The sequence below is a fragment of the Didymosphaeria variabile genome (assembly GCF_027946475.1).
Source record: "Didymosphaeria variabile strain IMI 356815 chromosome Unknown scaffold_4, whole genome shotgun sequence".
Lineage (NCBI taxonomy): Eukaryota > Fungi > Ascomycota > Dothideomycetes > Pleosporales > Didymosphaeriaceae > Didymosphaeria > Didymosphaeria variabile.
In genome coordinates, this window is record NW_026611623.1 from 3,621,006 (window position 1) to 3,648,212 (window position 27,207).

The 27,207-nt window shown below is 51.7% G+C and overlaps 11 protein-coding genes across 11 annotated transcripts; 6 read left to right on the forward strand and 5 right to left on the reverse strand.

Annotated features, from left to right (window-relative positions):
* Positions 1 to 806: 806 nt before the first annotated feature.
* N0V89_006079 (uncharacterized protein) lies at positions 807 to 1,253 on the forward strand (the record flags this gene model as incomplete). Its single annotated transcript, XM_056214851.1, has 1 exon — positions 807 to 1,253. One exon carries the CDS (start codon positions 807 to 809, stop codon positions 1,251 to 1,253), a length of 447 nt encoding a protein of 148 aa, XP_056072118.1.
* Positions 1,254 to 1,529: 276 nt separating this feature from the next.
* Positions 1,530 to 3,200, reverse strand: N0V89_006080 (uncharacterized protein; the record flags this gene model as incomplete). The annotated part of the gene is made up of 2 exons (XM_056214852.1): positions 1,530 to 2,683; positions 3,194 to 3,200. The coding sequence occupies 2 exons, from the start codon at positions 3,198 to 3,200 to the stop codon at positions 1,530 to 1,532; spliced, it is 1,161 nt and encodes a 386-aa protein (XP_056072119.1).
* Positions 3,201 to 5,288: 2,088 nt separating this feature from the next.
* On the forward strand, positions 5,289 to 6,557 carry N0V89_006081 (uncharacterized protein; the record flags this gene model as incomplete). The annotated part of the gene is made up of 1 exon (XM_056214853.1): positions 5,289 to 6,557. The coding sequence occupies one exon, from the start codon at positions 5,289 to 5,291 to the stop codon at positions 6,555 to 6,557; it is 1,269 nt and encodes a 422-aa protein (XP_056072120.1).
* Positions 6,558 to 6,912: 355 nt separating this feature from the next.
* Positions 6,913 to 8,052, reverse strand: N0V89_006082 (uncharacterized protein; the record flags this gene model as incomplete). The annotated part of the gene is made up of 4 exons (XM_056214854.1): positions 6,913 to 7,115; positions 7,173 to 7,312; positions 7,365 to 7,657; positions 7,714 to 8,052. The coding sequence occupies 4 exons, from the start codon at positions 8,050 to 8,052 to the stop codon at positions 6,913 to 6,915; spliced, it is 975 nt and encodes a 324-aa protein (XP_056072121.1).
* An 848-nt stretch (positions 8,053 to 8,900) lies between these two features.
* N0V89_006083 (uncharacterized protein) lies at positions 8,901 to 9,695 on the reverse strand (the record flags this gene model as incomplete). The annotated part of the gene is made up of 1 exon (XM_056214855.1): positions 8,901 to 9,695. The coding sequence occupies one exon, from the start codon at positions 9,693 to 9,695 to the stop codon at positions 8,901 to 8,903; it is 795 nt and encodes a 264-aa protein (XP_056072122.1).
* Positions 9,696 to 10,524: 829 nt separating this feature from the next.
* N0V89_006084 (uncharacterized protein) lies at positions 10,525 to 12,453 on the reverse strand (the record flags this gene model as incomplete). The annotated part of the gene is made up of 4 exons (XM_056214856.1): positions 10,525 to 11,519; positions 11,568 to 12,183; positions 12,230 to 12,392; positions 12,449 to 12,453. The coding sequence occupies 4 exons, from the start codon at positions 12,451 to 12,453 to the stop codon at positions 10,525 to 10,527; spliced, it is 1,779 nt and encodes a 592-aa protein (XP_056072123.1).
* A 762-nt stretch (positions 12,454 to 13,215) lies between these two features.
* On the forward strand, positions 13,216 to 14,250 carry SET5_1 (SET domain-containing protein 5; the record flags this gene model as incomplete). The annotated part of the gene is made up of 1 exon (XM_056214857.1): positions 13,216 to 14,250. One exon carries the CDS (start codon positions 13,216 to 13,218, stop codon positions 14,248 to 14,250), a length of 1,035 nt encoding a protein of 344 aa, XP_056072124.1.
* Positions 14,251 to 14,751: 501 nt separating this feature from the next.
* Positions 14,752 to 15,690, forward strand: N0V89_006086 (uncharacterized protein; the record flags this gene model as incomplete). The annotated part of the gene is made up of 1 exon (XM_056214858.1): positions 14,752 to 15,690. One exon carries the CDS (start codon positions 14,752 to 14,754, stop codon positions 15,688 to 15,690), a length of 939 nt encoding a protein of 312 aa, XP_056072125.1.
* A 151-nt stretch (positions 15,691 to 15,841) lies between these two features.
* Positions 15,842 to 18,611, forward strand: HKT1 (Sodium transporter hkt1; the record flags this gene model as incomplete). Its single annotated transcript, XM_056214859.1, has 2 exons — positions 15,842 to 15,847; positions 16,116 to 18,611. 2 exons carry the CDS (start codon positions 15,842 to 15,844, stop codon positions 18,609 to 18,611), a joined length of 2,502 nt encoding a protein of 833 aa, XP_056072126.1.
* A 3,900-nt stretch (positions 18,612 to 22,511) lies between these two features.
* N0V89_006088 (uncharacterized protein) lies at positions 22,512 to 23,774 on the reverse strand (the record flags this gene model as incomplete). Its single annotated transcript, XM_056214860.1, has 1 exon — positions 22,512 to 23,774. One exon carries the CDS (start codon positions 23,772 to 23,774, stop codon positions 22,512 to 22,514), a length of 1,263 nt encoding a protein of 420 aa, XP_056072127.1.
* Positions 23,775 to 25,879: 2,105 nt separating this feature from the next.
* Positions 25,880 to 26,668, forward strand: N0V89_006089 (uncharacterized protein; the record flags this gene model as incomplete). Its single annotated transcript, XM_056214861.1, has 1 exon — positions 25,880 to 26,668. The coding sequence occupies one exon, from the start codon at positions 25,880 to 25,882 to the stop codon at positions 26,666 to 26,668; it is 789 nt and encodes a 262-aa protein (XP_056072128.1).
* Between the last annotated feature and the right edge of the window lie 539 nt (positions 26,669 to 27,207).

Consider the following 27,207-nt stretch of genomic DNA (forward strand, 5'->3'; position numbering starts at 1 on the left):
CAATTGTGAAGCATCGAAAGTGGTATCCTCACGGCTGAGCTCTTACCAGCTGCAGGATTATGACCCCCACTACAACAGCCAAGACTCGACTCCGCTGGCGCTTGTTTCCTCGATTCCCGATGGACTTTTGGATGCCATTGTGCGTGATATTGCTCGCTCTTCGGAATGACGTCGATAGCTCAAGGGGATGCCAACTAATTCAACAAGCTGTCGTCACCGCATGTCTCTTGGACGCGCTGTACCTTCCAACGCGGGACGCCTGGTTGATCCCGGCCGCGCACAACGCGTGCTGACGCCTAATCACGTGTTCGGGTCACACCAAGCGGCAAAAGGGAATGCATAAGCAGGCAGCACTCTCAAGCGGCATAGCTATCTCGTGTCTATCGCATCCTCCGATCGCGTCTCCGGGGTTGGATTCTCGCTGGTTAAAAGCCTGCTACTGGCCCATCTCTTAGCTCTCTCTTCTCATTCCAATTGCAAAGTCTTCAAGGCCCGGACAATCACGACCGTATATCTCACTATACACAATGTCGACACAAGTTTACTCCGGCTCATGCCATTGCGGTAACATCGGATATCAGATTCGTCTGACCTTGCCACCTAACGATACGATCGGCTTTGATGGTATGCAATAACCCCTGTCCTACGGTCAAGCCATTCAACATCGCGCGACTCACATCTATATCACGAATGCGCAGCTAAGAGGGAAGGCACGCGAATCTACAAATGCAATTGTAGTACATGCCACAAGGTCTGTAGCGGATGTCGCCTCAACTTCACTTTCCAGGGAGCCTGACTCTGCACAGATGGGCATGTTCCACTGCCGGCCTAACGACCTTGCAAACGACTTTATCGTAACTTCGCCCTCCAACATCGAAGATGTGGGTGAGTATCGCTGCTTCTCCGAGAAAATCGGATGGTACTTCTGCAAGAAATGCGGCGTACGAACTTTTGGCATGGGCGGCGAGTGGGTCTCCGAGGAGATTGATGTGGCTAAATGGTCTGGCAAGGGAGATGGAAACGGCAACCTACAGAAAGTGTACAAGACGATTCCGTCATCAAGTGGCGCGAAAGGCTATGATGGCAAACAGCTCCACTACGTGAGCGTGAACGGCACTACGATAGATGATGAGATTGATCTTATCGATGCACACGACAAGGGCTGGGTCTTCTACGTTGAAAACAAGTACAAGAAAGACGGGGAGTATCCTCAGATGCGCTTCAAGGAACCATTCAAGGGTGGTTGTTACTAAGAGTGTTGTTCAAAAGGCACGGCGTTGCGGACCAAAAGTTATGGCAGTATGGGGATCTAGACAGAGACGCGGGTCAGGAGTTGTGAGAGTGATTACACGATGGGTGCTAATAAATTGTCTTTGCTTCAAAGGAATATTCAAACGCAATTACTTTACACACACAAGCTACGCTACGTGAGAGGGAAAAAAACACCATGCCACCCGAGGAAAATACAAAGAAGAGAAACCCGCGAGCTAATCAGTTCCACCCTGCGACCAAGGCTTCCACGAAACAGATCAGACACGCATCGGATAATACTCGTCTCCATCCATACCAGGAGGTACCATAGGCGTCATCCCTCCGTACCCCCCAGTCCGGCGCTTGTTGCGAAGCTCCTCTGCTCGTTGCTGTTCCTGTTCCCAAGAGACCTGATCGTCCAGACCCACAGTGATAAATTCTGCACGTGCAGGCTGAGGGTACCGTTTAGGCACTGCGTCACTGCTCCCACGACCACTATCCGCGTCGCCTGTATTCTCGAAGTAGGCGGATCTAGGGTTGAAGGCGTACGGATTCGGGGTAGCAGGACGGTGATGATCGGAGCGCTGAGGAACAGGGACTGGGGGCGCGGGAGCAGGACCTGGATGCGAATAGGTTCGCGGTGGGTTAAAGGGCCTCTGAATCGCTTCAGATATGGGAGCGCGGCCTTCGTCGGTGTAAGTCCGCATCATAGGTTGATGGTTACGTTCTTCGAGGTCTTCAGTCTCTTTGCGCTTTAGACCGACACGCGCAAGAGTCCGTTTCCAGAATGGGAGTGGAGGATCCTCGTAGTACTCTTCTTCTATATTGGAGGGAGGCCTTGTCAGTTCGTGCATCGCCAACGAGCGGTTTTGTTCCATGCCCAATCCATGTCGAAACATAGAGGCCTCGGAACGCTTGCGCATTAGCTCCGGGGACTTTATAGAGAGAGTCTCGAGCGTATCGTCAGAGAAGCGGGAATTGACTGGGACCGCGTTCTCCAAGACAAAAGGGTCTGATCGCTGTGACTGGCTAGAAGAGGGAGGTTGTTGCGTCTTCATACCCCGTATGACAGTGATGCCCCGTTCGAGATCTTCCGTGCGAACAGTGACTTCATTCTTCAGATCTTCCTCACTTATAGCGACCCTGTTGGCGCGATATGGATTGGTGGACGGTGTTTCCCTCTGCTGGACCATCGCCGGCGTGATCTCTTCCTTGTTCGCAAGGCGCTTCTTCAACCACACGATCTCGGTATCTCTGGATTCGCAGTCTGGGCAATGGCCTCTAGCGAGGCGCCAGGCGAAGTAGATCAGTGCACCGAGGAAGAAAAGTGCGATGAAGATAAGCCACAGGAGCATGAGGATGGGTAGAGTGTTGTTGGGATACTTCTCGGTGGCTTCTTGCGGAGCTGGTGTTGGCCATCCTGTCGGAAGAGCTACACTAGAGCTGGAAGTACTGAACGCTGATGCGGTGGATGAAGAGGTACTTGCCGTCAGCCTGCTGCTTGTTGTCAGGCTTGCGGTCAACGAACGAAGCGAGGATTGGGCTGACTTAGATGACGAAGTTGCGCCAGTCGATGAGATGGCACTAATCGTATGAGCCAGCGAAGGACGGGTCAGCGTTGGGATAGCAATAGGAGTAGATGATTTAGGGAGGGAAGTCGAATGGATAGTCGTGTAGTCCGTGATGGTCACAACCACAGATGATTGATGTGAGGAAGTTGGATGGACAGTCGTGTAGTCCGTAACGGTCAAAACCACAGTGGTCTCGTTGTAAGCCATCATTGTGGTGCGCAAGAGCTGCACTGCGGTTACGACTTGAAAGCGTTCAGAAGTTTCGGTCATGGAGGAGCTTGGGGAAGAAAACGAGCTCTTGTACAAGAGTGAGGCAAGCATAGTACGCAAGGCTCTACAATGTCTATTCACGATGTTTGAGTGTGCCACACTGTTCATGGCATTGAGAATGCACAATGCTACAGATGGTTCGAGGTGAGCAACTAAGAGGCGAGAGATGGCAAAAAGCGGAGTGCTGATCGTCCAGATCAAGACAGCCTTTTAGTACCAGGGCTCAACTGCTCCACAGAAGGCCAATGAATTGCAAGATATCAAACATCTCATTATTATAAAATAGACTATGAACGCTAACGCCAAATCTGCGGTATGATCTCACTTACCATTTCCCAGATCCACCTCTTCGAACCGATTGTCGCTATCGTTGTCAATAGATGCAGCATGATCGGTTCGAGCTCTGCTCTTCGTGATCTTAACCACATCGGGCGACGCAGAACGCATACGTACACCTGTCGCATTCTCGACACCTAGAACTACTGTAGATGACTGGCGATCCGATCGTACATATACTTGGTCAATATCGCTACGATACGTTTCGAACGAACGCATGCTATCGTGTTGCGAGCTAGACGGCACGCGATTGGAACGAGGAGACCCGAAAGTCTCGAACGAAAATGGCGTAGATACAGTATAAGGTTTTGGAGATGCTAACCGAGCAGGCGAGCTCCTCAAGGGCCATGAGGCTCGAAATGTCGCCCAAGATACTCGCCGCGGCGAGATCGTCGCGACTTCACCCAGCACTGCTGGTGTATCCTTAGTCAGGTGCTGCACTGGAGGTAGTTCATCGTTCAGGCTTCGTGTCCGGACCCAGGGCTTCTCCCTCTCGGACTTGATCCAGGCCCACCATTGCCGCTGGCGACCTTGTGCGTCTTTCACTGCTCTACGTCGAGCCTGATACTTGCGGTATTTCGGCAGCCAGACGAAATACGCCCACAAGGCAGCCAACGATAAAAGCACCACACCCAAGAAAGCGAGACCGATTTTTGTGCTGGTGTGGTCGGCCAGAGAAGGCTGCGCTTCTTCTGGAATTGAAGTCGCAGATGGTAGATCGGCGCCGCTCAGTGCGGAGTTAAAGGATAGTGTTGACTGAGCGGTCGTCAATGATGTTGAAGATGGTTCTACAGTGACGCTTGAATATGATACAGCTGCATGTCGCGAATCTGTCGGATTCTCCACACGACTGGGGGTCTCTGTGGATGCACCCGCATGTGACTCGCTGGGAGCGGAAGTAGCCTTAGCCGTGTAAGTCACTTTAGAGAAAGGACTGTTAACTGTAGAACTCATTAGCTGTAAGGAGCAAGAGCCTGTCTCACTTGGATGCGCGTGTGTTGATCGTGTAGGGTACACGAACCCGCTCAATGTGCTGAAAGAGTGGATGCCAGAAAAGGGTGCCATGCTTCCGAACCAGCAGGAGCGAATGATTTCGAGGCGACTAGGGCACGACCAGATTGTTTATGTGCGCGGGCTAGGGATTGTGAGGTATATAACTGATCGAAGTAATGACATTGTGCACGCTCAAAATTATTCAGCAACAACGCCTACCTGTGGTACGTACAATGTTATGTCTTAGCATACATGTGGCCCTTTAGCAGATTTAGGTCAACGGTGATGGGACCAGGACGAAGTCATCCAGATGTACGAGATGTGCTTTTCGTACTATTCGGACAAAGATTCCATACGTTACAACGCACAATACAGCGATCACAATGGATGTGAGATAGCCTGGGTTGGTTCTTGCGCATTGCGGAATCACCAGGGATGCCGAAGGAAGGACACTATTTCAGTAACTTCCTCGAAGGCTTTAAAACCGAGTGAATCAATTACTGAGTGTTGACAAAGTTGTGCGACATTGAGGTTGCAGACACGAGGATGAGTGGACTGTTTTTCAGGCTCCAGTTTCCGGAATGAGTGTGGCTGAGGAGGGGCACAGCCACAATGGCTCACTGAGAAACCCACCCTGACAGGTCCACCACAAGCAAACATCCATGCTGCGCGAAGCTCAGCTTTCCGAAGTACCGAGTGGCACTGTTTCTAACCGTCAGAAACAACCCACACGTGGTATACATGCCCCGTTTGATAGGATTCCGTCAGAATCGTCGACAACTACTCCGACTCAACCTCGTGTGCGCGATCCTGCAGGTGCTTCTACTTCGCTACGTCGGTTTCTTCTCAAGCTCTACACCGCACACAATGCCTTCGCAACCGTCAGCAGAAGAGGTCGCATCCTCACTCTTAGCAACCGAAGGTCTGCACTTTAGATCCATTGATATTTTGCAATCGCTATGGGCAGGCTACGGCCAAATTTGCCGCATCACAGCTACCCCAAATGCGTCACCAAGCTCATCAGGTGCAACATCAAGAACAGCATCGACGACGACTTCTAGTGTGTCCACTCCGCAGGAAGTCCAGTCCTACATACTGAAACTCATCACGCCTCCGCCGACAAAAGCAAACAATGAAGGCCACACACGCAAGATCTTGAGTTACCAAGTTGAACAGTACTTTTACACCAACCTGGCACCCCAACTACCACCCCGCATCCCCGTAGCGAAACACCTAGCAAGCATATATGAGCCACAGTCCGATGGAAGCGTATCAATGGCCATGATCATCACCGACCTCAAGCAAGCCTACCCGGTAGCAGGTGAGAAGCGAGATGTCCTGAACAGCGTTCAAGTTCATGCTGCAGTCGACTGGCTGTCCTCGTTCCATGGCTTCTGGTGGCCGCGCATCCCTAGTCTCGACCGCACCAAGCTTGTTCGCCCACCATTGCAGGAAGTTAAAGCCGACGGCCAAGACGCGCGAAACAAGACAGTGTGGCTGAATGGCGGGTATACGTACCTTGCCACACGCCGCTCCGAGTACGCAAGCCTCGCAGCTGATCACGATTCAGAATGGTGGTCGTTGACGGACTGGGAGAAGGATGAATTCTCTATCGCAGAGCTCGTCGCGAGTGTGCTGGAGCCGAAGCAAAGCGGATGGTCACCCATCGAGGAGTACACTACGCTTATCCATGGAGACGTAAAGAGCGAAAATCTGTTTACGAGCAAAAGCGGAGAGGAAGTCGTCTTTTACGACTTTCAGTATGTTGGACTCGGACTGGGCGTATGCGATTTGGCGAAGTTGTTCACTTGCTCAGTGCCACTGGAAATGCTTGTCGACGATAGACCAGTACCGCGAGAACTGGCGATGCAAGACGGCGAGAAGAACTTACTCGAGCGGTATTGGGTAACGTTGAAGAAGGAGTCTAAAAAGGAGTACGAGTGGGACATCTTTGTGAATCACTGGGAGACTGCATTGGTAGATTGGTTGAGGTTTCAGGCGAGCTGGGGCTTCTGGGGTAATACGGAGTGGCTGGAGGCCAGAGTGCGATTCATATTGAAAAACGAAAAGTGGAGGGAGGCTGTTGCAGGGAACGCGAAGATGGCTGGACTGTGGAGTACCACTGATCTTCCATGAGGGTCGCAGAAACGGCAAGGGAGAAGCATTCGGAGCACTTCAGGAATGGAATCTGGTCTATGCCTGTGGCCAAGCGCCTGCAGGGCCGGGGTGGCGCCCTGTCACTGGACCAAGTGCCTTGAACGATGTCTATATCGGATTTGTTTCTCGATATTGTTCAGAAAACCAACGCTGATAGTGCACGGGCGGTGGGAATCAAAGACGATTGTAGCACGGCATCGATACCCAGCTCGGAAAGTTTAGATCCCAAGCCTGTGGACATTGTAGCTGTCTACCGACGTGCACACCGATTATATCCATCAACACTACCACATCAGTATCCGGAAGCTGTTCTTCCAACATCAGCCGCCACACTTCACCTGACCTTCTCCCACATACTCATCATGTATTCACCATACTTCACGCTCTCATACACCGACTTCCCATCCTCCTTAACCCTTGAAGGCAAAGGTTCGATGACACCCTCCCTGTCCGGCACAACGAAGTAAGGGATCGAGTATCGATCTGGGGTTGCACCCTCATTGGCAACGACACGGTGTAGTGCAGATGGATAGAAACCTGGTATTCATTCAGTCAGAAGATCGTTATTACCCAGAAAAGCTGGGGTGGTCTTACCATTTGAAATACGCATAAACATGTCACCAATGTTCATGTAGATAACGCCCTCCTGCGGTGTGGCCTCCAGGAAGCCGCCAGTCCTCCGATCCTGAAACTCAAGGCCACTATTCTCATCCTGGAACAGTAGAGTAAATATCCTAAAATCTTCCGTTAGACCTGATCTTCTGATGTTCCCTCTTCACAACTTACGACCAGTCAGTGTGCGCGCCCAAGCGGCCCCTGCCTTTCTCCGCATCTTCGATTGGGAAGTAATGAGCCAGTCTGAGATCATTCTCATGCCCGGTGTATAGCGCCTTCACGGCTTTCGCCTCCTCTTCGGTGGCTTCCAGGCTGAGGATCAGAGCGCCCAGAATCTTGTCGCTCAGCTGATGCAGCTCCCAGAAGAACTTGGTAGTGAAGGCGCGAAAGCCAGGAAGGACCTCCTCAGGGAGCCAGATGTTGTAGTCGATCTTGTTTTCCTCGCTGCGGATGTCGTAGCTCTCCTACCGAGAAATCAGCCTCATCACAGAGAACAGGAACGTTCGTTATGGGGAAATACCTTATAGTCTGACGCTTCGAACTTGGCACCGTTTTTTGAGTCTTGATTGCCCAAATGCTCCTTGCCGACGCTGGAGTAGCCACTATGAGGGACTATGGCTGTGGCATGCGGTGCCTTCATCTTATCCTCATACGAGAGATCGAAAAGTGATTTAGTGACGCTGAAGGCTTCCTTGAGGCGTTCTAGAGATATGCCATGGCCAGTGATGCCAATGCAGCCATTGCTTGGGAGGTGCCGAGCGAATTGGTCGGCTACGGCTCGATGATTGTGAGACCGATCTCCTTTCGTCAAAGACGATATATCAATGACAGGAATGCCTGAAGGCGTGAAGGAAGCCATTTATGGAGTCCCGTATAGTAGCAGTGAGAGGTATTGGTGTAGTTGTGATCCCAAGAGTCCGGGAAGTGGAAGTCGATATGGAAGATATGCATTAGGGTTCATGGGTGCTATATACCCTCACAGGCAGCTGTATTGTGATTGAGTAGGGATCCGCTTCTCGCAATCACATTACATGACTTGAGAGAGATCTGTTTGCCTTCACGTTCACATGAATGGACGACGATACTGGGCCGCATTGTAGCGAGGCTATCAGGCGTGCATACAATCGGGGTGGCGGTGCCCATTTCTTTGTTCGCCAATCTAGTCAGGACATCATTGGACAGCGATGTGACAATGTCAATAAAGGACCAGGCTAGACTGCATTTCCTGGGGGGCGATAACGCGAATATTTCCGTGTTGAGCTATTCGGCAGTTTCATTCGATTGCGAAGGAACGGCCCGCGGCTAGATACTGCGGCGGCACAGTTGATTCTCCGTGGAGAGTGTGCTCAAAGTAGCGTTTGGTGTAGAGGCTCAGCAGGGTGCAAACCACTTTTAAATGGACTGCAGTCACGGCTGAGATTGCGTTGCACGGGTCACACGAATCGAGCTCATTACCACCTCAAGAGTAAAATAGAGATAATGTACCTAAAAAAAGTATTCTACCTATGGTACGAGGTATGCAAGTAAAGTGGGGTACAGGTCCCAAGAAGCGAAACAGTGCCACATCCAGGCATAACGCATGCTTACATGCTGCACACTTCGTACGTATTGCCGGCGAATCAAAACCAGACCTGACCGTCTATTGTGCAGAACCGCAAAACGCCTGCAGACCATCACACTCCGAACCCGTATCCACTGCGGGCCCAATCAGCCCATAATCCATCTCGCCTTGGGACGCTTCTCAGAATCAACCTCCTCCCGGTCACTGCTCCCACGGCGCACTTTTCCAAGTGCGTTATACTCGCTCGATCCAGGGAAAACCGGAGCCTCTGGTGTCACAGTGGCAATGTAGCCCGACTCAACACCAGAAGGAACGAAGCCGGGCCCGATAACAAGACCCGAAGGAAGAAGTGGAAGAGTGAAGCCAGACTCGATAGGGAACCCAGACGCGACCGCTGTAGCCGTAGGTGTAGGGTAGTAAATGATGTCATCCGTAGGGTAGCCGGACGCGATGCCAGATTCAACGGGGAACCCTGAGGCTATACCAGAGGCTTCGACTGTGGCAGATGGGAAACCGCTCGCTGGCACATCCGGTTGCTGACCGTAAAACTGGTTCTCAAGGGTTTCAATCAGGCTATCCGCGGAATCAGCCTTTGCGATCGAATAAGTGAAGTCGCCGTCGTAGAAATCACCGCCCCAGACTTCCTCCCCACTGAAGCATTGCGCCACGATGTACGAGAAAGCGGCCCCGCAATTAACAGAGCCCTGAGTGGCACCTTCAGGAGGTATAGTAATGGTCAGGTCCACGAGTTCGGTGCCGAAGGACACAGAGACGGAGTCGGGATTGATGTGGTACATGTCATCAGTAGGACGGCCACAGAGTTGCGACACTGCGTCTTCGGCCGCAGCCTGCACATATTGGGTGATGACGCCGCCAGCTATACCGAGCGGTATGGAAGAGCAGGCGAGGCCTGAGAAGTCGGTGCTAGGAGGGGATGCCATCGTTGCGAATGCGATTGTGAGCACCGGAGTAATCGTTACTACGCAAAGGTATCTTTCTAAGGTGGACTCAAATGGCAAAAGGCTTGATATCGAAAACGACAGAAGAGGACAAGAACGAGTGACAGTCGTAAGGGAACGTATGAAGGAAATCTTGCGAGATATAGATAAACTCAGCCCACGAGAGATGAAAAGGCAATCAAATGCAATGACCTACATCTCGTATTATCGCAATATCAATCTGACCTATTCTGCGACATACAACCTTTGAACGGACATTTCCGCTGTTTGACATGGTTCTACGGGGAGGATTTCCGCCCCGCCAAGACGGTGTTTCAAGGCTCTTCTCGTGCGCTCCGCCTGGTCCTGTACTCGGTGTCCACGCAATCAATGGTGGACAATAAAGACTTTCAGGCCGTAGAACCAGCAAGCAGAATCAGGACATACATGGATAGTTTGTGCAGGTCTAGCGAACGTTGAGAGGCGTCATGGCATGCCGGTAACAACTGGATTGAAAATTGTGTGCGGTCCGCTCTCAACTTCCGCAAGCGCTTCGTCCGCCCTCGTTGAGTTGTTTAGAAGGAACACATAGCCATGCGTCTCTGACATATAAGCGGTCGATCTTCTCCAATGGAATTCAGCCGGGCGACTCGGGCGAGACCGCAGCTACGAAAGTTTGGGGGCGTGTTTACGCAGCGCTGAGGCTGTGCTTGCCTCAAAGCACGTGCACAACAATTTCGCATAGTAGTAAAATGCGAGGTGATGGTAAACCGGCTTCGATTAACTTGCTATGTCACATGTACCGTGGAAGGTGATTGCGAGATGACATCCTTTACAGTTTTGCGTTTCCGCCGACATACTTTCCCCCCGGACCTTCAAGGTGCGCATCTAGCACAGCTGTCCTCCCATTCAACACGCTCTGAATGGCGTCAGGCAGCAGTTTCGCCAACTCGTCCGCAGTGCTGGCATGTGCAGCCCAAATATCACCTCCTGCCGCGGCCTTCGCAATACCCGAATAATCCGGAGTCGGCGCGAAGGAGATATTGAGCTCTTCATTGTTGACTTTAGAGCCTTCTCCATCCGGGTGAACAAGCAGCATACTCTTTCTCGGCGCGTTCCAGCCCTTATTGTTGAGCACGATGGTCAATATTGGGATGTTATAGCGCCTCGAGATCCAATAGACAGAGCCCGGAATAGAGAACAGATAGGTGCCGTCGCCCACGATCTGGCATACGAAGCGCTTCTTGCCTTCATAATCGGTAGCGAGCTTGATACCTAGGGCACCGCCGCCAGACCAGCCTAGGCCGCCTCCGCCACAGTTAATCCATGAGCCTGGTAGTGTGGCTTGTATTTGATCTGCCACAAAACCAGTCTGTGTCACGGCTTCGATGGCCCAGATCGTGTCCTTGGGGCAGCTTTTCCGTACTTGTTGAATCAGGTACGGCGTGCCAAAGTGACCTTTATCATCTACCACAGCTTCGGCGGCTATCGCTTGGAGTTTCTGCTTGTGCGAGTCTTGCAATGCTGTCCAGCGGTCGGAAAAGACGCTACCGGATAGCCTCTCTTTGTGTCTTGAGTCAAGGTACGAGTTTAACTGAGAAAGAGAGGTGTAAGAATCTGCGCGGTAACGTTGAAGTGCTTTGATGTAGAACACGGGCATCTGTTGCTTGAGCGGGTCGACATCTATATGGTAGATTCTTGCGCCGTCTTTAGGCTTGCATTGTGTGTTTATCCAAGGGACATCGCAGTCAAGTACGAGGATCACGTCGGCAGATCTGACTCGCGCTTCGTTGACGTACCGCAGGCCGAGCCAGGCCGGATGATCAGCTGTATATTGTCAGTAGGATCGCTGATAGGTACTTCAAGGTGGCTTACCAGGGAAGCACATGTCGCTGCCGCCAGTGTCAAGTACCCGTAGCCCCTTCACGTTGTCTGCGAGTTTTACAAGCTCCTTTACCGACTCGTGGTTCCTCCCAGAGTATCCGGTGATGACGAGCGGCTCCTCGGCGCCTACAAGCGCGTCTGTAATGGTCTGAACGCCCGATGAAGGTAGGCCCGCAGGTTCCACTGGACGCCAGAACTCTTGATCCAGATGATACGGGGTGAGGTCCTCCTCCATAGCTTCTCGTGCACCGCACAGGTATACAGGGCCTTGGGGATCGCTCATAGCAAAAGACAATGCGCGATTCACCATCTGCTTGACGTTCTTGCCCGTCTTGATCTCGCCAGTATACCGACAATACTGCGCAACGATCTGCTTCTGGTCCGGCACGTCTTGTATCCAATGTATGTATTCGGTCCTGCTCCCACGCGCTTCGCCCTCGATTGTGATGGGAGACAGCCCCGCGAATATCAATACAGGCGCCCGCCCGGTAGAGGCGTTGTGTACAGCGGCACCGAGGCCCTGGGTCCCGACATCGACGTGAATGATGACGCATTGTGGTTTGCCGGTCAGTCGGGCATACCCGTCGGCCATAGAAAGAGCCACCATCTACACGCTATTAGCACACGTCTCTCGTAGACGACGGGTCAAATACCTCATTTGGACAGGTGACAATTTTAGGGAACTGGCCTTTCTTCTCATTCTGGCCCTTGACGATAGCCTCAATGATGCTCGGATGGTCGGAGCCCAGGTTCACGAAGCAATGCGTGACGCCCGCCTCCCAGATGGCCTCGAAGAAAGCGAAAGATGCCGTATAACTGTGTTCTGTCAGAATTGCACTACTATGCCTGCTGCTCGGAAGGTGTCCACTCACACCATGATGCCGGAGGAATTCTGGACTTGTGCCCAATATCGCGTGCTTCCAATGCCGCAGGGGATCTCCTATCCGCTATATACTTCTCAGACGGGTGAACACGAAGTGGCCACGACCTCGGGCACCCAACGAAGCTCCCACATAGCACGAGCGGTCTTGCGCGATTCGAGCTGCATGCTTGGAAATGCCCCACTCACAACGCGGGGAAAGCTTGCGGGATTGACGTTGTTGGGCGTGTTGAAAAGCGGCTGCGGCTTCGGCAACGAACACGGCTTATTTCCGCACTCCTCCGCCACTGTGCCAGCACGACCAACGCCATCCTCATTCCATCAACCACGTATCTTGAGTAGAGGCGCGCTCGATTCATTGCGCAAACTTGTTCGTAGTCGAAAATTCGGACAGACAAGATGCACGAAGAGCAGTCAGCCTTGTTCCGACCAATTGTTAGCATCGCCTTCCTCCGACCGCCTTCTCTGTGTACACGATGTACTTATATTCCGGTAATAGCAACGCCTCTAATGTTAAGTGACTGTCATCGAGTTTCCAGAGTTGCCTGACCTCAGCTTGGTTGCCTCATCTCTTACAAAATCCTCATCAGGACCGGCTGGCGCAAGGAGCTGTGACATTTGGTGCTGAAACGCGTTTCAACTTTCGCAGCTCTTGTATATTCACAACAGCTATGGTTCTCCCGGCTTCTGTCCAACTCCATAGCACATGCACAACCATCCTCTCAATTTCCTGATTTATCTCATCTCCTCAGCTTCACTATGTTGACCAGCGTCGCGCTAATCCTCATCACATTCGCGTCCACCGCGACATCCTGCAGCCGCTCGTCATGGATAACCCATTCTCGGTCCTGCCTTGGACCACCTCAAGTATGGGAGGCGCGACCCAGTCCAGGAAAGGGCATTGGTGTCTACGCGTCAAGAGCTATCGAGCCTGGCGATATCATCTTGTCTGAGCCAGCAATGATCCAGCTAACCCCTCCGGAAATTCGGGATGGCGTTGCCTATCCTCTATCGGATATCCATACACTCCTAAGATCCTCTTTCGATGGGCTTTCGCCAGAAGACAAGGGCGCAGTCATGTCCCTTCACGCCCATATGACTTCAGTCGACAATGCCAACGACACGCTTATGGCTATCATTCGCAGCAACGCATATATAACCGGTAACAGCCTCGGACTCTTTCCCAAAGGAGCGCGCATCAATCATTCCTGCCGCCCCAATACCAGTCAATACTGGGACTCACAATTGGGTCGTCGCGTCGTATATGCGAACAGACGCATCGAAGAGGGCGAAGAGATTTTTGCTACCTACATCCCCTTGTTGCACAGCCATGAGGCACGCCAGAGACGGCTCGACCAATATGGATTTAAGTGCACATGTGACGCTTGCGCGCTTGAAAGGGATGCAAGACATGCCAGCGACCAGCGCAGACAGGACCTCCAGAAGGCTTTCGCCGCCTTTGAGTCGCAGCTTACCCTCTCTGTCCCCAAGTCTGCAATAGGCAAGAGGAAGGCACTCAAGAACGCTAAAGCAAGCGCACAGCTTGTGGAACAGCTCGAAGAGGAGGGCCTTGCGGACTACTATGTCAAGGCATATCACGTTGCCGCCATCGCGCATGCAAGAATCGAGGACTGGAAACCAGCCACTTTATGGGCGAACAAAGGCTTCGAGACAAGCTTGCTAGCGGACCCAAAGGCGCGCTCGACAGGCGCAAGGGAGCTGCAAGCGTTGACGAATCATCTCATTATCAAGTGGAACGACCAGTTGTGGGAAGAAGCCAACCGAAAAGGCTGAACCATCTTGCACGCCTAGCCACCAGTGCCAAACAAGATGCCAACTGCTTGATATGTACGCCAATGCAGCAAGAGATGGTTTGGAGAATCGATTTGACCCGCTTACAGTCCACCTTGACCGAGACGTTGTGGGAGGAAATGTTTTGCATGCCCCAGCAACGCAGCTTTTGATCTCAGTCGGACAATCCACATGAAATCCAGAGCAAAGCCAATACTCTCAATGCACGAATCAAGGATCCGGAAGGCTTGGTCCGGACCATGCCGGAACGGTGTGTCTTTTTCGATGACCCGGCTTTGTTTACATCCTGGCCCCCATCTCATGACTCGTGTGGTCAAGCCCAAGAGGATAGGCTTCCGAACCCAATCCGGTAAAAGCTTTCAGGGAACGCTTACATACCTATATACGTGGTCCCGATCGTTGCGGAAGCAGAAAGCCTGCTACGACGTGCATCATTTCTGGGTGACTACCTGCGGTTTCTTTTCTTCATTCCCTTCAGCCCCAATGCCAAGTTCTGAAGAAATAAACATGTCAAAGATGTCCCTTTTGGAAATTGAAGATGATGAAAGGAGAGAACAGAATTCGGGTACTCGGCTTATCGACCGCGACCAGCGCGTGCGCACGAAGCCTATGCGCGTACTCGTCCTTGGTATGTGCCGCACAGGAACATCCTCCATTCGCCTGGCGCTTCGAAAGCTGGGCTACAAGACTCATCATATGGACGCCGTGATTGAAGAGGATCCGACCCAATTGCCGTACTGGCAGGAAGCTGTCGAAGTTACTTTCTTTCCGGACCAACAACGACAGGTACACCTCCGCGGCCAACCACCCTACGGTCGCGCAGAATTCGACAAGCTACTCGCCAATTACGACGCCGTGACCGACTTTCCCTGTGCTTTGTACGCCGAGCAACTCGTCAAAGCGTACCCAGATGCAAAGGTTGTCTTGACGAACCGAGACTACGACAGCTGGGCACGCAGTATGGAGAGTACGATCTGGTGGATCTTCGGGAGCAAATTGTCGTACTTCTGCGGTGCCACGAATCTCGCGCCATGGCCTCTAGGAGATTTCACACGCTTCAATCATGCGTGTTTCAAAGCACATAGCAACTCTCAATACAAGAATACTCCGGAAGCGAAAGCTGCTTTCGACAGGCATTACGCACTAGTCAGGAGCATTGTGCCCAACGACAATTTGCTTGAGTTTGGACCGAAATTCGAGTGGGAGCCACTTTGCGAGTTTCTAGGAAAGGACGTGCCGAGCGAGCCGTACCCTTGGGCGAACGATGGAAAAGCTATGAAGAAAAGGGTGAGGGGGCTGTGGGCGCTTATGGCTGTATATGCTGGTGGAAGTATCGGAGCACCAGTGGCTGTCGCGTGGGCTGCATGGAGATGGCGGGAGGCCATATCTGGCTTCCTTGGTTCGATACTTCGACGCAATTGAGAACAGCGTGCGAGTTGCTGAAGAATTACCGGGAGAGTCTTTGCAGGCCACTCGTTTACTGTTGTCGCACTGCCTTCCACGGCCTTCGTTTTCTTTTCACGTATCGATCACAGGCTTAAACCACCGCATTTGGCGCTTTTGACGAACGTAAATGTGCGTCGCAGACAGTTCCCAGCTCTGCAATCACTATGCGACAACGTACGTATGTGGACAAGGTTGTGGAAGATGTAGGACAAAAGTGGGATGGCGATGCAGAGGTTGACCTCGCCCTTAGTGCTAGCTAATAGCCCCTTCGCGTACCACTGTTCCATGCTAGGCATCACCACTCAACGATTCAACGACAAGTCGAAATACATCTATTCCCACGAACGCAGCTAACAGCACGTGATAATGTGCCGAAAGAGAACTGTGCGACAAGGAAGTAGCCGCCGGCTGGTGCCGTTGCTCCCGACGGGAGGCCCGCGCCATCCTGGCTGTTTCATCCCCTTTCGGGCTTACGCCGCCAGCACACGCACGATAAGCAACGAGCGTCTCTCCTTTCCTCAATTCTTCGATCGCGCACGCGACATGACATAGACTACACCAACCGCTGTACCGTTACAGCAATGGACTTCGAAGATCGATGGGAAGCCTTTGTGGCACAGCACCCTCGAGTGGAGAAGATAGCGGCCGCTGTCAAACCGTACATTCCGCCAATCAACTTCATCACACTGCACTATGCTTATTTCATTGGGATTACCATTGTTGGTACTTTGATCTTCTGGGGTGCATCACATCCGGCAAAAAGTGTGGGATGGTGGGATAGCATGTTCATGGTCATGTCGGCTCTCACTGCAGCCGGGCTGAATTCCGTGAACCTGAGTCAGCTGACCACATTTCAACAAGTCGAGTTGGCAATTTTAATGATGCTGGGAAGCCAGATACTGGTCTCGTACTTCACCGTGGCGTTCAGGAAACATATCTTCGAGAAGCGGTTTGAGGATATCGTGGAGATGGAGAAAGAGAACAAGAAAGCGAAGAAGGGCACTACAGGGACTATGGTGGGAATGACTGGAGCAATGTTTGGTCTGCCGGTCATGAGCTCTTTCGGCAAAGGGAGGAGACAAAGTAAACCGCGGGGATTGAAAGTTGCAACGGGGGCGGCCGGAACGGATACGAACGAACCACCTCCCAGCACACCAATCTTAGAGGAACAGGCTGATATTGGACAGTCTCCTGTTGCTAATGGAAGAAGTCCTCCACAACACATTGGCTTCTTAGACCCTATACCCGAGCGGAAGTCCCATGACAGACCACAATCAGCAACGACCGGACATTCAATCTACAACGTACAGACTCAGCAAACCGTCTCAAGTCGAAGAAGATCACTGGCGGGAGAATCCAAATTTGGGGATGATTTCAACGTTCAATCTTTCGTTAAAGAGCAAAAGCGCAACATCGGCCGGAACGGGCAGTTCTTCAACCTGTCGTCAGACCAGCGAGAGTACCTTGGCGGAGTCGAATACCGTGCATTGAAGTTTCTCTCTGTATTCGTGCCTGCGTACTTTATACTTTGGCAGATGTTCGGTGCCATCGCGCTCGGTGCGTACATGTCCGTCTATGAAAAGGAGGCTACTGCTGTGAACGCGCAGAATCCGTGGTGGGCAGGCGCCTTCCTCGCCATTTCTGCGTACAGCAACGCCGGGTTCACCCTGCTAGATGCAGGTTTCATTCCATTCCAGGATTCGTACTACGTGCTGACCGTCGTGGCGATCCTATCGCTTGCTGGCCCAGCGGCTTTCCCGGTGTTCGTACGCTTTCTTATCTGGACAATGTCTCTTCTCCTCGATCTCTTCTCCAAGAACAAAGAGTATGGCGTGTGGAAAGAGGGCTTCGACTTCATTCTCAAATTCCCACGTCGGGTCTACACCAGCATGTTTCCGGCGAGAGACACATGGTTGTTCATCGCGACCTTTGGCTCATTCGTGGCTGCAGACTGGGTCCTGATCCTGATACTCAGCATAGGAAATCCCACTATGGAAGTGATACCGTTGGGTCGCCGCATCTTCATCTCTCTCTTCGAAGGCTTTTCTATCCCATCCGGAGGCTATGCTATCGTTTCTCCATCCGCCATGTATTTTGATGTGCAGGTACTATGGCTGGTTATTTTCTACACTGCGGCGTATCCCCACATCATCACCATGCGCAAGACAAACGTATATGAAGAGCGCTCCCTCGGCATCTATGCGGGGGATGAAGCAGAGGTAGAACAGCTTCATTCAGCGTCTAGCTCCCTCTTCGACGTTGACGCCGCGCTTCCTCCTTCTACCTCAATCCCAGAGAAACCAACACGCACACCAATCAAAACGATCGGCAACGTCGGGCTCCGCGGTACCGCCTTTATAGGGCGTCAAATTCAGCATCGCATGACGGCTTTCCAAGGCGTCGGCGTGGCCGGTCCTACGACGACGACGACGCCTACAATGTTGAAGAGATCAGCGACCATGGACTTCGGCCGCGCAACTTCAATACATAGCTTAAATGCGCACCCGCCGACGCACCCACCGTCTCTGATCTCGCAGCAAGTCCGCGGCCAGCTATCGCACGATGTATGGTGGATTGCGCTCGCCCTGTTCCTCATCACACTGATCGAAACGCATCATTCCATTGAGGATCCTAAGACGTACAGTGTGTTCACGATACTGTTCGAGATCGTGTCAGGGTACACAACCATTGGGATCAGCATAGGGCTGCCAGATCAGGCGTATAGCTTCAGTGGCGGGATGTATTCAGGGAGCAAAATCATTATGATCTTAGTCATGTTGAGAGGCAGGCATAGAGGGTTACCTGTGGCTCTGGACAGAGCGGTCAGGCTGCCAGGGAAGAAGTTGGCTGAGTTTGAGGAGGAGGATGCCGAGATTAGGAGTATGTTCTCTCAGTGAGGTCAAGAAGCTACTAGTGCGGGTCAATGTTAGTTGTTACCGGAGATCTAAAAGAAATTCCCGAAGAAACGGCGGAATGTGCCCTACGATAACTTTGAAAGACTCGTAATGTGCGTATCAGGCGCGTGGCAATCATGCGGCTCGGGTAGAATTTCGTGCCGGCATCGAAGAAACAGAAGATGGCTACAACTGAAACTGACAGCTAGTAGCATCTCGGTACCTTTTCGCCCAGGCACCGAGGCCTACTCTGCTTCTCAAAAATCGCTGACTACTTTCCTGACAATTGATCACTAATGTACATTGGGTACAAGTCGACTAGAATGTGTGATGGTCACAACAGCACCAGGTTTGAACGCAAATACCGAAACACGGTGGTAACACCAGATGCAGATATTCTGTTTTGGGTCAATCCAAAAGGAAAAGCGTGATGAATGTACCGAGGAGTTTCCTTGATGTGATGTTTGATCGTTGGTAGGGATGTATGGTGCTTGACCAATAGGAAAGAGACGCCACACGATGCGACCACGTGCGTTTCCTCCGGGATACCCACGCCATGCTTCCGATCCCCGCATGTGTTCACTGGACGTCTCGATCGACGTGAAGTCGTTATCTTGTAAACTAGCACAGCCGCTGCAATGACGTGGAAAGTTTGCGATCTTCTAAGACATCATTGAGTGTACTGATGAGCTATCGCAGTTACTTGCAGCATAGTGCGAGAGCACAGAGTCGATTACTTCCTAAAAGCGTACATTGACCTCAGATACGAATACAGAAGCATGTGGGTAGCTTGATCTGTGATAGACAAAAGGTGCAGTAGCATGGTACGATGCCGACCCGGCCTGCCGCTGGTGTTCACTCGGCAGTCGCTCCGATCTGTTGCATAAACAACCCGCTTCCAAGATACATCCAGTTTGGAATGGTGTCCTCGATCCTCCTGCCAGTCTAGGTAGCTTTCGATCCCTCTGCCGTGTCCGCCATCAAGCTATAGCAGGCAGAAGTACGATGTCAATACCTCTAACACCATTCCGACACAAGATGCACGGAAATGAGGGTCCATTTCCTATGGCCAAGGTCGGAAAAGGTATTCCACGGCCTGTGCGGCTTAGCCGTCACCCGCAAGGTACGACGCAGATCCAGGCAGATCATCTAGGGAGTTCAACGGCATAGCAAACCGATGTGCCCCACGAACCGTCCGTGTCAAAGATCGTTTCAAGTGCAATCCGAACAACAGCGTTAGAGCAGCAGGGCGGTAGACAAAAGAAAGTTCACGCTAACAGTTCTCATCACAGGCACTTCCCTGTATAATTGGTCCCCTCCCACCTGTCAGCCACACCTCACGCCTGGCACCTAGCACTAGCAGGGGTTATGACAGCATCCTGAGTTCAGTACCACCATGTCCTACTGCCAACAACCTATCAGTCACCTGTTTCCAAACCTGAAACCCTAGGCAGTATCCAACCAATGTTTAGCGGTGGTACAACGGGCTTCTCTCCCGACGAGGTCAAGCAGTGGTAAGTTTGCCTCACCTCGCGTGGAGGACGTTAGCTTTGCCATGCTCAATGGGACTCGGCACGCATGTCATGATCGCACATGTACATGTCACTCCATTTATCTGGAAACGGACCCCTCGCATTGATCACCGAGACACCATTGCATACATTAACCGCAGCTTCTGTGCTGTCCGATGCATGCGTGCTGAAGCTCTCGGATATCAGACATTGTCCCTTGGAGGAGATTAAAGAGATAAATCAACCTGTTCGGTTCCCTTCCACTTTTCGTCTAGTGCACACCCGGATATGCCAGCAAGTACGCCGCCGCTGGCATCGGCATCGGCACTGACGATACGAGGACTTGGGCGCCCTTCGATACCAGTCTTCCTCAGCTGGCCTGCGCCGAATCGCATCGATCCTGAGAGGAAGACGTGGCTGATTCCTTATGCCTGTCTCTTCCTTGCGGTGACCACCATTCTACTTGGAGCGAGGTTTTGGTCAAGACACAAGAAGCAGTCTGGCGGATTCGCACTTGACGATGCGATCATTCTTCCAGCTTGGGTATGCGAAATTTGCAAGTTCCCATCATCTGAAAAGTACATGACCATTAACAATTATCCAGATATTTGGCGTAATAAACACAGCTCTAATCATCGTCGGTGAGTTGTAACAGGCAGCATCCCTCGCTATCAGGTTATCAAAATTGACGGTGTCCTAGCAATGCAAAACGGCTTCGGGATGCACGCCTGGGATGTTCCCTTGGGAAAAGCCCCAACGGCAGCATTGGTACGCGTCACCCTACATCACTGCCCTATACTGTAACAAAAAACTTCCGCCTTCCCTTGTCAATCATCACCTCCATAACTGACGATTCAAAAATAGATGGGCTGGCTAAGCGAAGGCTGTTTCCTCATAACCACCGGCCTCACCAAAATCTCCATCCTCCTCTTCTACCGCCGCCTCTCCTCGGGCTCATACAACCGCATCTGGAAACTTTGCACACAGGTCGCCATCGCATTTGTCGTGCTATACATAGTGGTGTTCTTGCTCGTTCTTGTCTTCATATGCATCCCCACAGAGGCGTTTTGGCGACAATACGACCTCGCGTACGGGTCAGATTTCAAGTGCATGGACGGGCAGGTACCGAGTGTGCTCGCGGGGACGTTTAGCGTGGTCACAGATTTGTACAGTGTACTGTTACCGTGTTGGTTGTTTTGGACGTTGCAGATGCCCAGGAGGCAGAAGATGGCGCTTTGGGCAGTGTTTGCCGTGGGGTTTTTGTGAGTTGCCTTTCTTGCCTTTGTATAGGATGTAGTGGTGATATGGTTGATGGATACAGAAACTCTTTTCACAGTAAATTTGCTGACAGATAACAGAACAGTAGGATGCGGCATCGCACGCACCTTCTACCTCGGCAAAATGGCCACGACCCCCAATGCAGATGTTACATGTAAGCCCTTTTCCATTCTCAACTCAATGCAGACCACGCAAGTCTAACACTCCAACCACCAGGGGTTGCTTACGACGTAATGCTCTGGTCCGTAAACGAAGGCAACCTCGCCTTCATTTGCGCCTCTCTACCCGCGCTTAAACCCTTCTTCACGCGTTACCTCTTCCCTCCAGCTAGCCGAGCCATCACCTCCGCAAAAACTCTCAGCCAAAAACTAGGCAGCGTGGTCAATTTACCGTATCCCCGGCGCGCGTTCCGCTCGGGATCAGATTCTAGAGGCGCGACATCGACCAATGGATCACGGACGTTGGTTAGTTTTGGTGGCAATGAGCATCGCAGCGGCAAGAGTATTGATAAAGGGCGATTTGGAGAGTTTGGAGGATATGGCAACATGAAAGAAAGTACAGACGACATTATGTTGCAGAAGATGGGCGGGAGTGAGATTCGCAGTGCGAGTGCAGAGGTTAGAAGACCGAGTTTGCAAACAATACCATCGAGTGAGATTATCAAGGAAAGAGAAAAGGGAGAGGAAGAGGTGGAGGTACTGTTAGGTGTCCAGGAACGTGATGAAAGGATGAGTTTCCAGTGTCATGGGGTTACTAAGGTGGCGGTTGGTCAACATTCAAGGCAGGCTTCAAATGCGAGTAATAAGCCGCTACCGAAGCTACCAGTCGAGCTCTAGGATGGGGGCGTCCGGATGCTTTATGAATAGATATACCCACGTACATGGCCTCGTATAAGTCCATTTAATGTCACTTTGATCATTACGTCAGTATCTATGCCGCGATTCCTTGTTCTCTCCGTCTGTGGCAGTGCTCGATACCTGCCATGTCGCAGCTTCTGTTGCGCACCGGAATTTGAAGGCAGGATAAAGATTAGATAGATACGATAGATAAAAGTACAATTGACAGCAAGACTGTCCAGAAGTGGTCTTTGCTGTCCTCTTCACCTGCAGTACCCTCATACAGCCGTCGCCCTCGGCAGCTCTGCTCTCACACCGCTGCCCGTCTCCGCTCTGACAACCTTTACAAGCGTCTGAGGAACTGATGTCGCCACAGCATCCGCAGGAACTGGCTCGACTAGCTCAGCATTACGTCCTGGCAGAATTGCCGCAATTTCATCAGCGTTCAATCCCCTTCTTTCATTCGCACAATCTGCTGTCTCACATTCAATCACCTCGTATTTCCGCGCGTCTAACCTTTCGCTGGTGTTAGCATTCCTAATGCCTAACCCATCATCAAGGACTTCAAGGTCAAGAGAAGGAAGGCCACGTTTCCAGGTCGCTTTGATTGCATCAGCAGCAGCAATACGAGCTTTCATGGCGGCTTGCGCGGCCTGGTCCTTCGCTTTCGGCTTCTTAGCGTAAAGTTCTGCCTTGACATTGGCGCGTGCCTTGTCGATGTCCGCCCAGGCGCCGTCGGCCGTTTTATACCAGTTATCGTCAGTGAGTAGAACGAATCCAGGATCTTCTGGTACAATAGCCTTCGGCCAACACGGGTTCTCTTCAAGGCCCCAGTTGTTGGCCTTGTCAGGCTTCAAAGGCCAGTTGTTGTCGAACTTCATGCTGAAAACAGCGCGCGTATATGTAGCATGAATGGTCGTGGTCGTAGTGGTACTCTTATCGTTTCCTATCCTCTTCTTGATGGCGCCGACACTAGTTTCGACGTTGTTCATGTTGAGATCACCCTTTTTGATACCTCCAGGCGAGTCCTGTTTGTGGAACCGCCCGTTGCCCTCACCACCATCGAACTTCTCGCAGAACTCCTTCCAGATACTGCCCGCGCCCTTATTTTCGCCTTGTGGCAGCCATCGAACTATCTGTCCGGTGTTTTGCGCCTTAGGTACGTTAGGCATGAAGTAGGCGGGAGGGTATTCATCGCGATCGCACAGGACAGTAGTCACTGATTTACCGTTCCCTCGCACGTCCACATTGATCAGTTCTTTGGGCATGTACGACTTCGTGAAAGTAGGTAGCGTGTGTTGCTTTTTCCAGTCGTCGGTAGCGATACCGTCGTGGCGGTCAGCGTTGTTGTGGCACGTCAATGATGCGAACTTCGGATTATTCTCGATCACGGAGTAGTAATGGTAGCAAGCCTGCGGCCATTCTTTGCCTTTGCAAACGAAGCTTTTGGGATTGCCTTTGATGACTTCAGCCTTGGACTGCCACTCAGTAACAGTACTCTGTGTAGGATCACAGCCACCGTTGCGCTTGTCAATAGACATTTTGCCATTGTTACCGCGCGTCAGTTGACAGGCAACGATACTCGAAGAGGTATCGGTAATTGTGGACGGGGATGCCGAAGAAGTAATAGAGGCAGAACTCCCAGTAGACCCTGTGTTGGTGATGGAGCTGGAAGCCGAAATTGTAAGGGAAGTGGGGCCAATTACAGACCCAGACAAGGACGCCGAACTGAGCAATGAGCCGGATATAGAAGAAGCAATAGACGATGCGATATCGGAAGCAGTAATGGAACCAGAGCTAGAACCTGACGCAGTGGCCGAGGAGGGGACAGGGACAGAGGGTGCCGTGGACTCGGAAACAGTATTCGAAGCGATTTTCGAAGAGCTTAAGACATTGGACGAAACAATGCTGGGCGTTGGCTCTGCTACAGTCCTAAGATAGGAATCTTAGCACAGTGCGTTACGACAGCATATACAATGACTAGGCCAATTGTACGAGATATTTTCCACACTTACTGTACAGAGCTCGAACTGGGCACTGGGGCGGAGCTCGAACTCGGTGAAGCAGGTACTGATTTAGAAGATGGCGGTGGGGGCGGTGGTGCAGAGCTCGATGGAGGGGGCGGAGGAGGTGCAGAGCTCGACGGAGGGGGCGGAGGAGCCTTAGAAGTCGCTGGAGGGGGCGGCGGTGCAGCCGAAGTTGCTGGTGGTGGACTAGAATCACGATTACCAAGTCAGTGTAGGTCAAAAAGAAGGGAACTGGTACGGATAATCTCCGGCAACAGTACAGATGTCGAAGTCTTGGTAATCTGCAAAACCGGGATGGGTGCACAGGCTGAAGGTATGAAGATTTCTGATCTTCTGACTGTGTGCGAAGAGGTGTCTATCCTGCGTGCAGGAACACGTGCACCATGTACCCGGGGGGCGCTTCGTACGGTGGATCCTTCCTTGTAGGTCTGCTCCCTCCACCTCCACCTCGGCCGCCACCTCGACCCCCTTTCGGGACCCGTACTTCCAATTGCCTCTTGTCCACATCGTTATGAATCACCGTCGGAGGTTTGCCTCCGAGATTGAATGCGCCGGGCTGAGCATCTCGAATGTCCTTCTCGCCGTTGATGGGCGAAGCTACAGTACTGGCACGATAGTTTCAGTACATTGTATAATCTGGAACAGGCGATATTCATGCCTATCATATGGAAGTTGTGTCCACTTACTGTATCGAAAGCTGTGATGCGCCCACGAGAAGATAATAAAATATTGCGGACTTCATGCTGAAATCTAATGAAACGAAAGAGTGATAAATAGTTGGCTGATCTGAAATGACAGTCTAGATAGAATGAATGACAGGAAAGAAAATACTGAACATAGATATGACAGGCGAGCTACGCCTGTGTTTGCCTGGTGCTCTGTACGCTCGCGAAGCATCTTTCTTATAATCTCGGAGGTAGCATCATTACCTACACCCAGTAACGGAGCTGAGAAGAGGCTTTCAGAATCTCCAGTGAGTAAGCGTCGCATCTCCGAAACGAAGAGCCACCGGGTGTGCTCATTGCTGATGATGTCGTATGAAATCTTATCTTAGAGGTGAACAGATGCAATACGAAGAGTTCAAAGTCTTGGGCGCTTATTCTGATTGAAGGTCCGGAGCAGGGGTACGACTGGTCGGAGTATCGATCCAGAGAGACTCCAATGATATACAGATGCCAAAGCTGGTGCTGATGTTCCAAGTCCGTCTCACTAATACCTTCCCGACTTGCGGTGTAAGTGCAAGCACGATGGGCGTATAATCCAGAACTTTATACCAGAAAAAGCACTCGTCTTACAGCCCCCAAGTCCCATCACTTCAGCTGAACGGCCTTTTGTAGTATACCACATGTTCGAACCCGATTGCTGCCCTTTCCGTGCCACACTTGTATTCCTCTTTGTCTCGTAGTGAGACGTTTTCCAACCAGCTGTGTGACGTGGCCACTTTCGGACTAGCCCGCATCCAAGTCAAATCGCGAGCACATCCAGTAATCGCACGGGTTGGCTACCCTTCTACAATAACCCACCTTTGGCACGGCTTCTCAATCAGGACGGAGAATTACACTGCCTAAAACTTCCACCGGTCAAAGAATTTCGCGCAAGGCGATTGATCGACTAGAAGAATGGCGTCCACTCTGGGATACGACCGTGACGCTACCGTTGCAGCGGTGACTTCTTATTACGAATTTCTCATCCGCATGTACTTGCCCGAACATTCCATCATGTACCCGCCTCCAGGAGGTTGGTCCATTCCCGAACGGCAAACCTTCTCTCCCGAGAAAGACGATACCGTTCTCGATCTTGTTCGCCATCTTCCGTACCTGGAGCCTCCTGAGGACTGGGAGCAAATCTTCATGTATGAGAAGTGTACAGCCGTCAATTATACCTACCTCAAAGGGACTGGACCGCACAACATCGATCCACCTCCTGAGGAGACTCTGCTACCATCTCACGTGGCGATGCTCGGATTCACACCCGGACGCAACGGTCACTACATCTTCATCGACACCAAGCGTGGTACCGCAACGCTGTGCGACTTCCAAAAGGGAGGTAAAGGAGGCACAGAGCTTAGTCAGAACCCGGACAATTTGGAGGGAGCACTCACGCGTACCAGCGATACAGGGGAAGAATTGAAGGAGCACTGGCGAGAGCATCCCACATATGCGACAGGCGATTTCTTCGACATGTTGAGGAAGCAGTTCCAAGACTTGGAGGTTGTGCCACACCCGAAGGGAGAGGTCGAGTTCCGGCGCTTTCCACCAGGTGTTGACACTGCTGGTGATGCATTGAAAGCCATTTTCAGGGAGTGTGGCTGGCCAGGAGAAGCCTACAGAAAGGGTGAATGCATGAAACGTGTTCGCGAGTTCGATGGAGAGTCAGACGAGGAGGATGAAGCTGATGAAGACGATTAGTCCTCCGAATGCAACAGCGAGGCGCGGGCGGGGATCTATAATTGACAGCATGGCCTGAACCCTTCAGATCATCTCAATGTACCATACTGGTTGCACTGTGTCAATCCCATCACTTGAGATTCATCAGAAAATAAGTTCCGTGGTCGAGTATCATCACATCGCCGCTAACTTCATTTGGAAAGTCGCCGAATACAGCCTAGCTCTTGTGTCGCGCAGAACGGCCGCGGAATGCTCAGAGAGCATACTGCCATATTAGATCGATGCGGAAGCAGCGTTGTAATTCGGAAACACTGAAAGCTTGTCATCCGCACGTTGCTTGCGACAGTATTGACCAAACGTCACTCTTCACCCCATAATTCTGATAATGTCATCCCAGGTGATTCTCTATGACTTGCCAAGCCAACAAGGCACTTCATGGTCCCTCAACCCATGGAAAAGTAAGTAATCTTCCTGTATCCATTGCATTCAATGTAACATGTCCACAGCACGAATGATCCTCAACTACAAGTCCATCCCTTACACCACTCAATGGGTCGAAT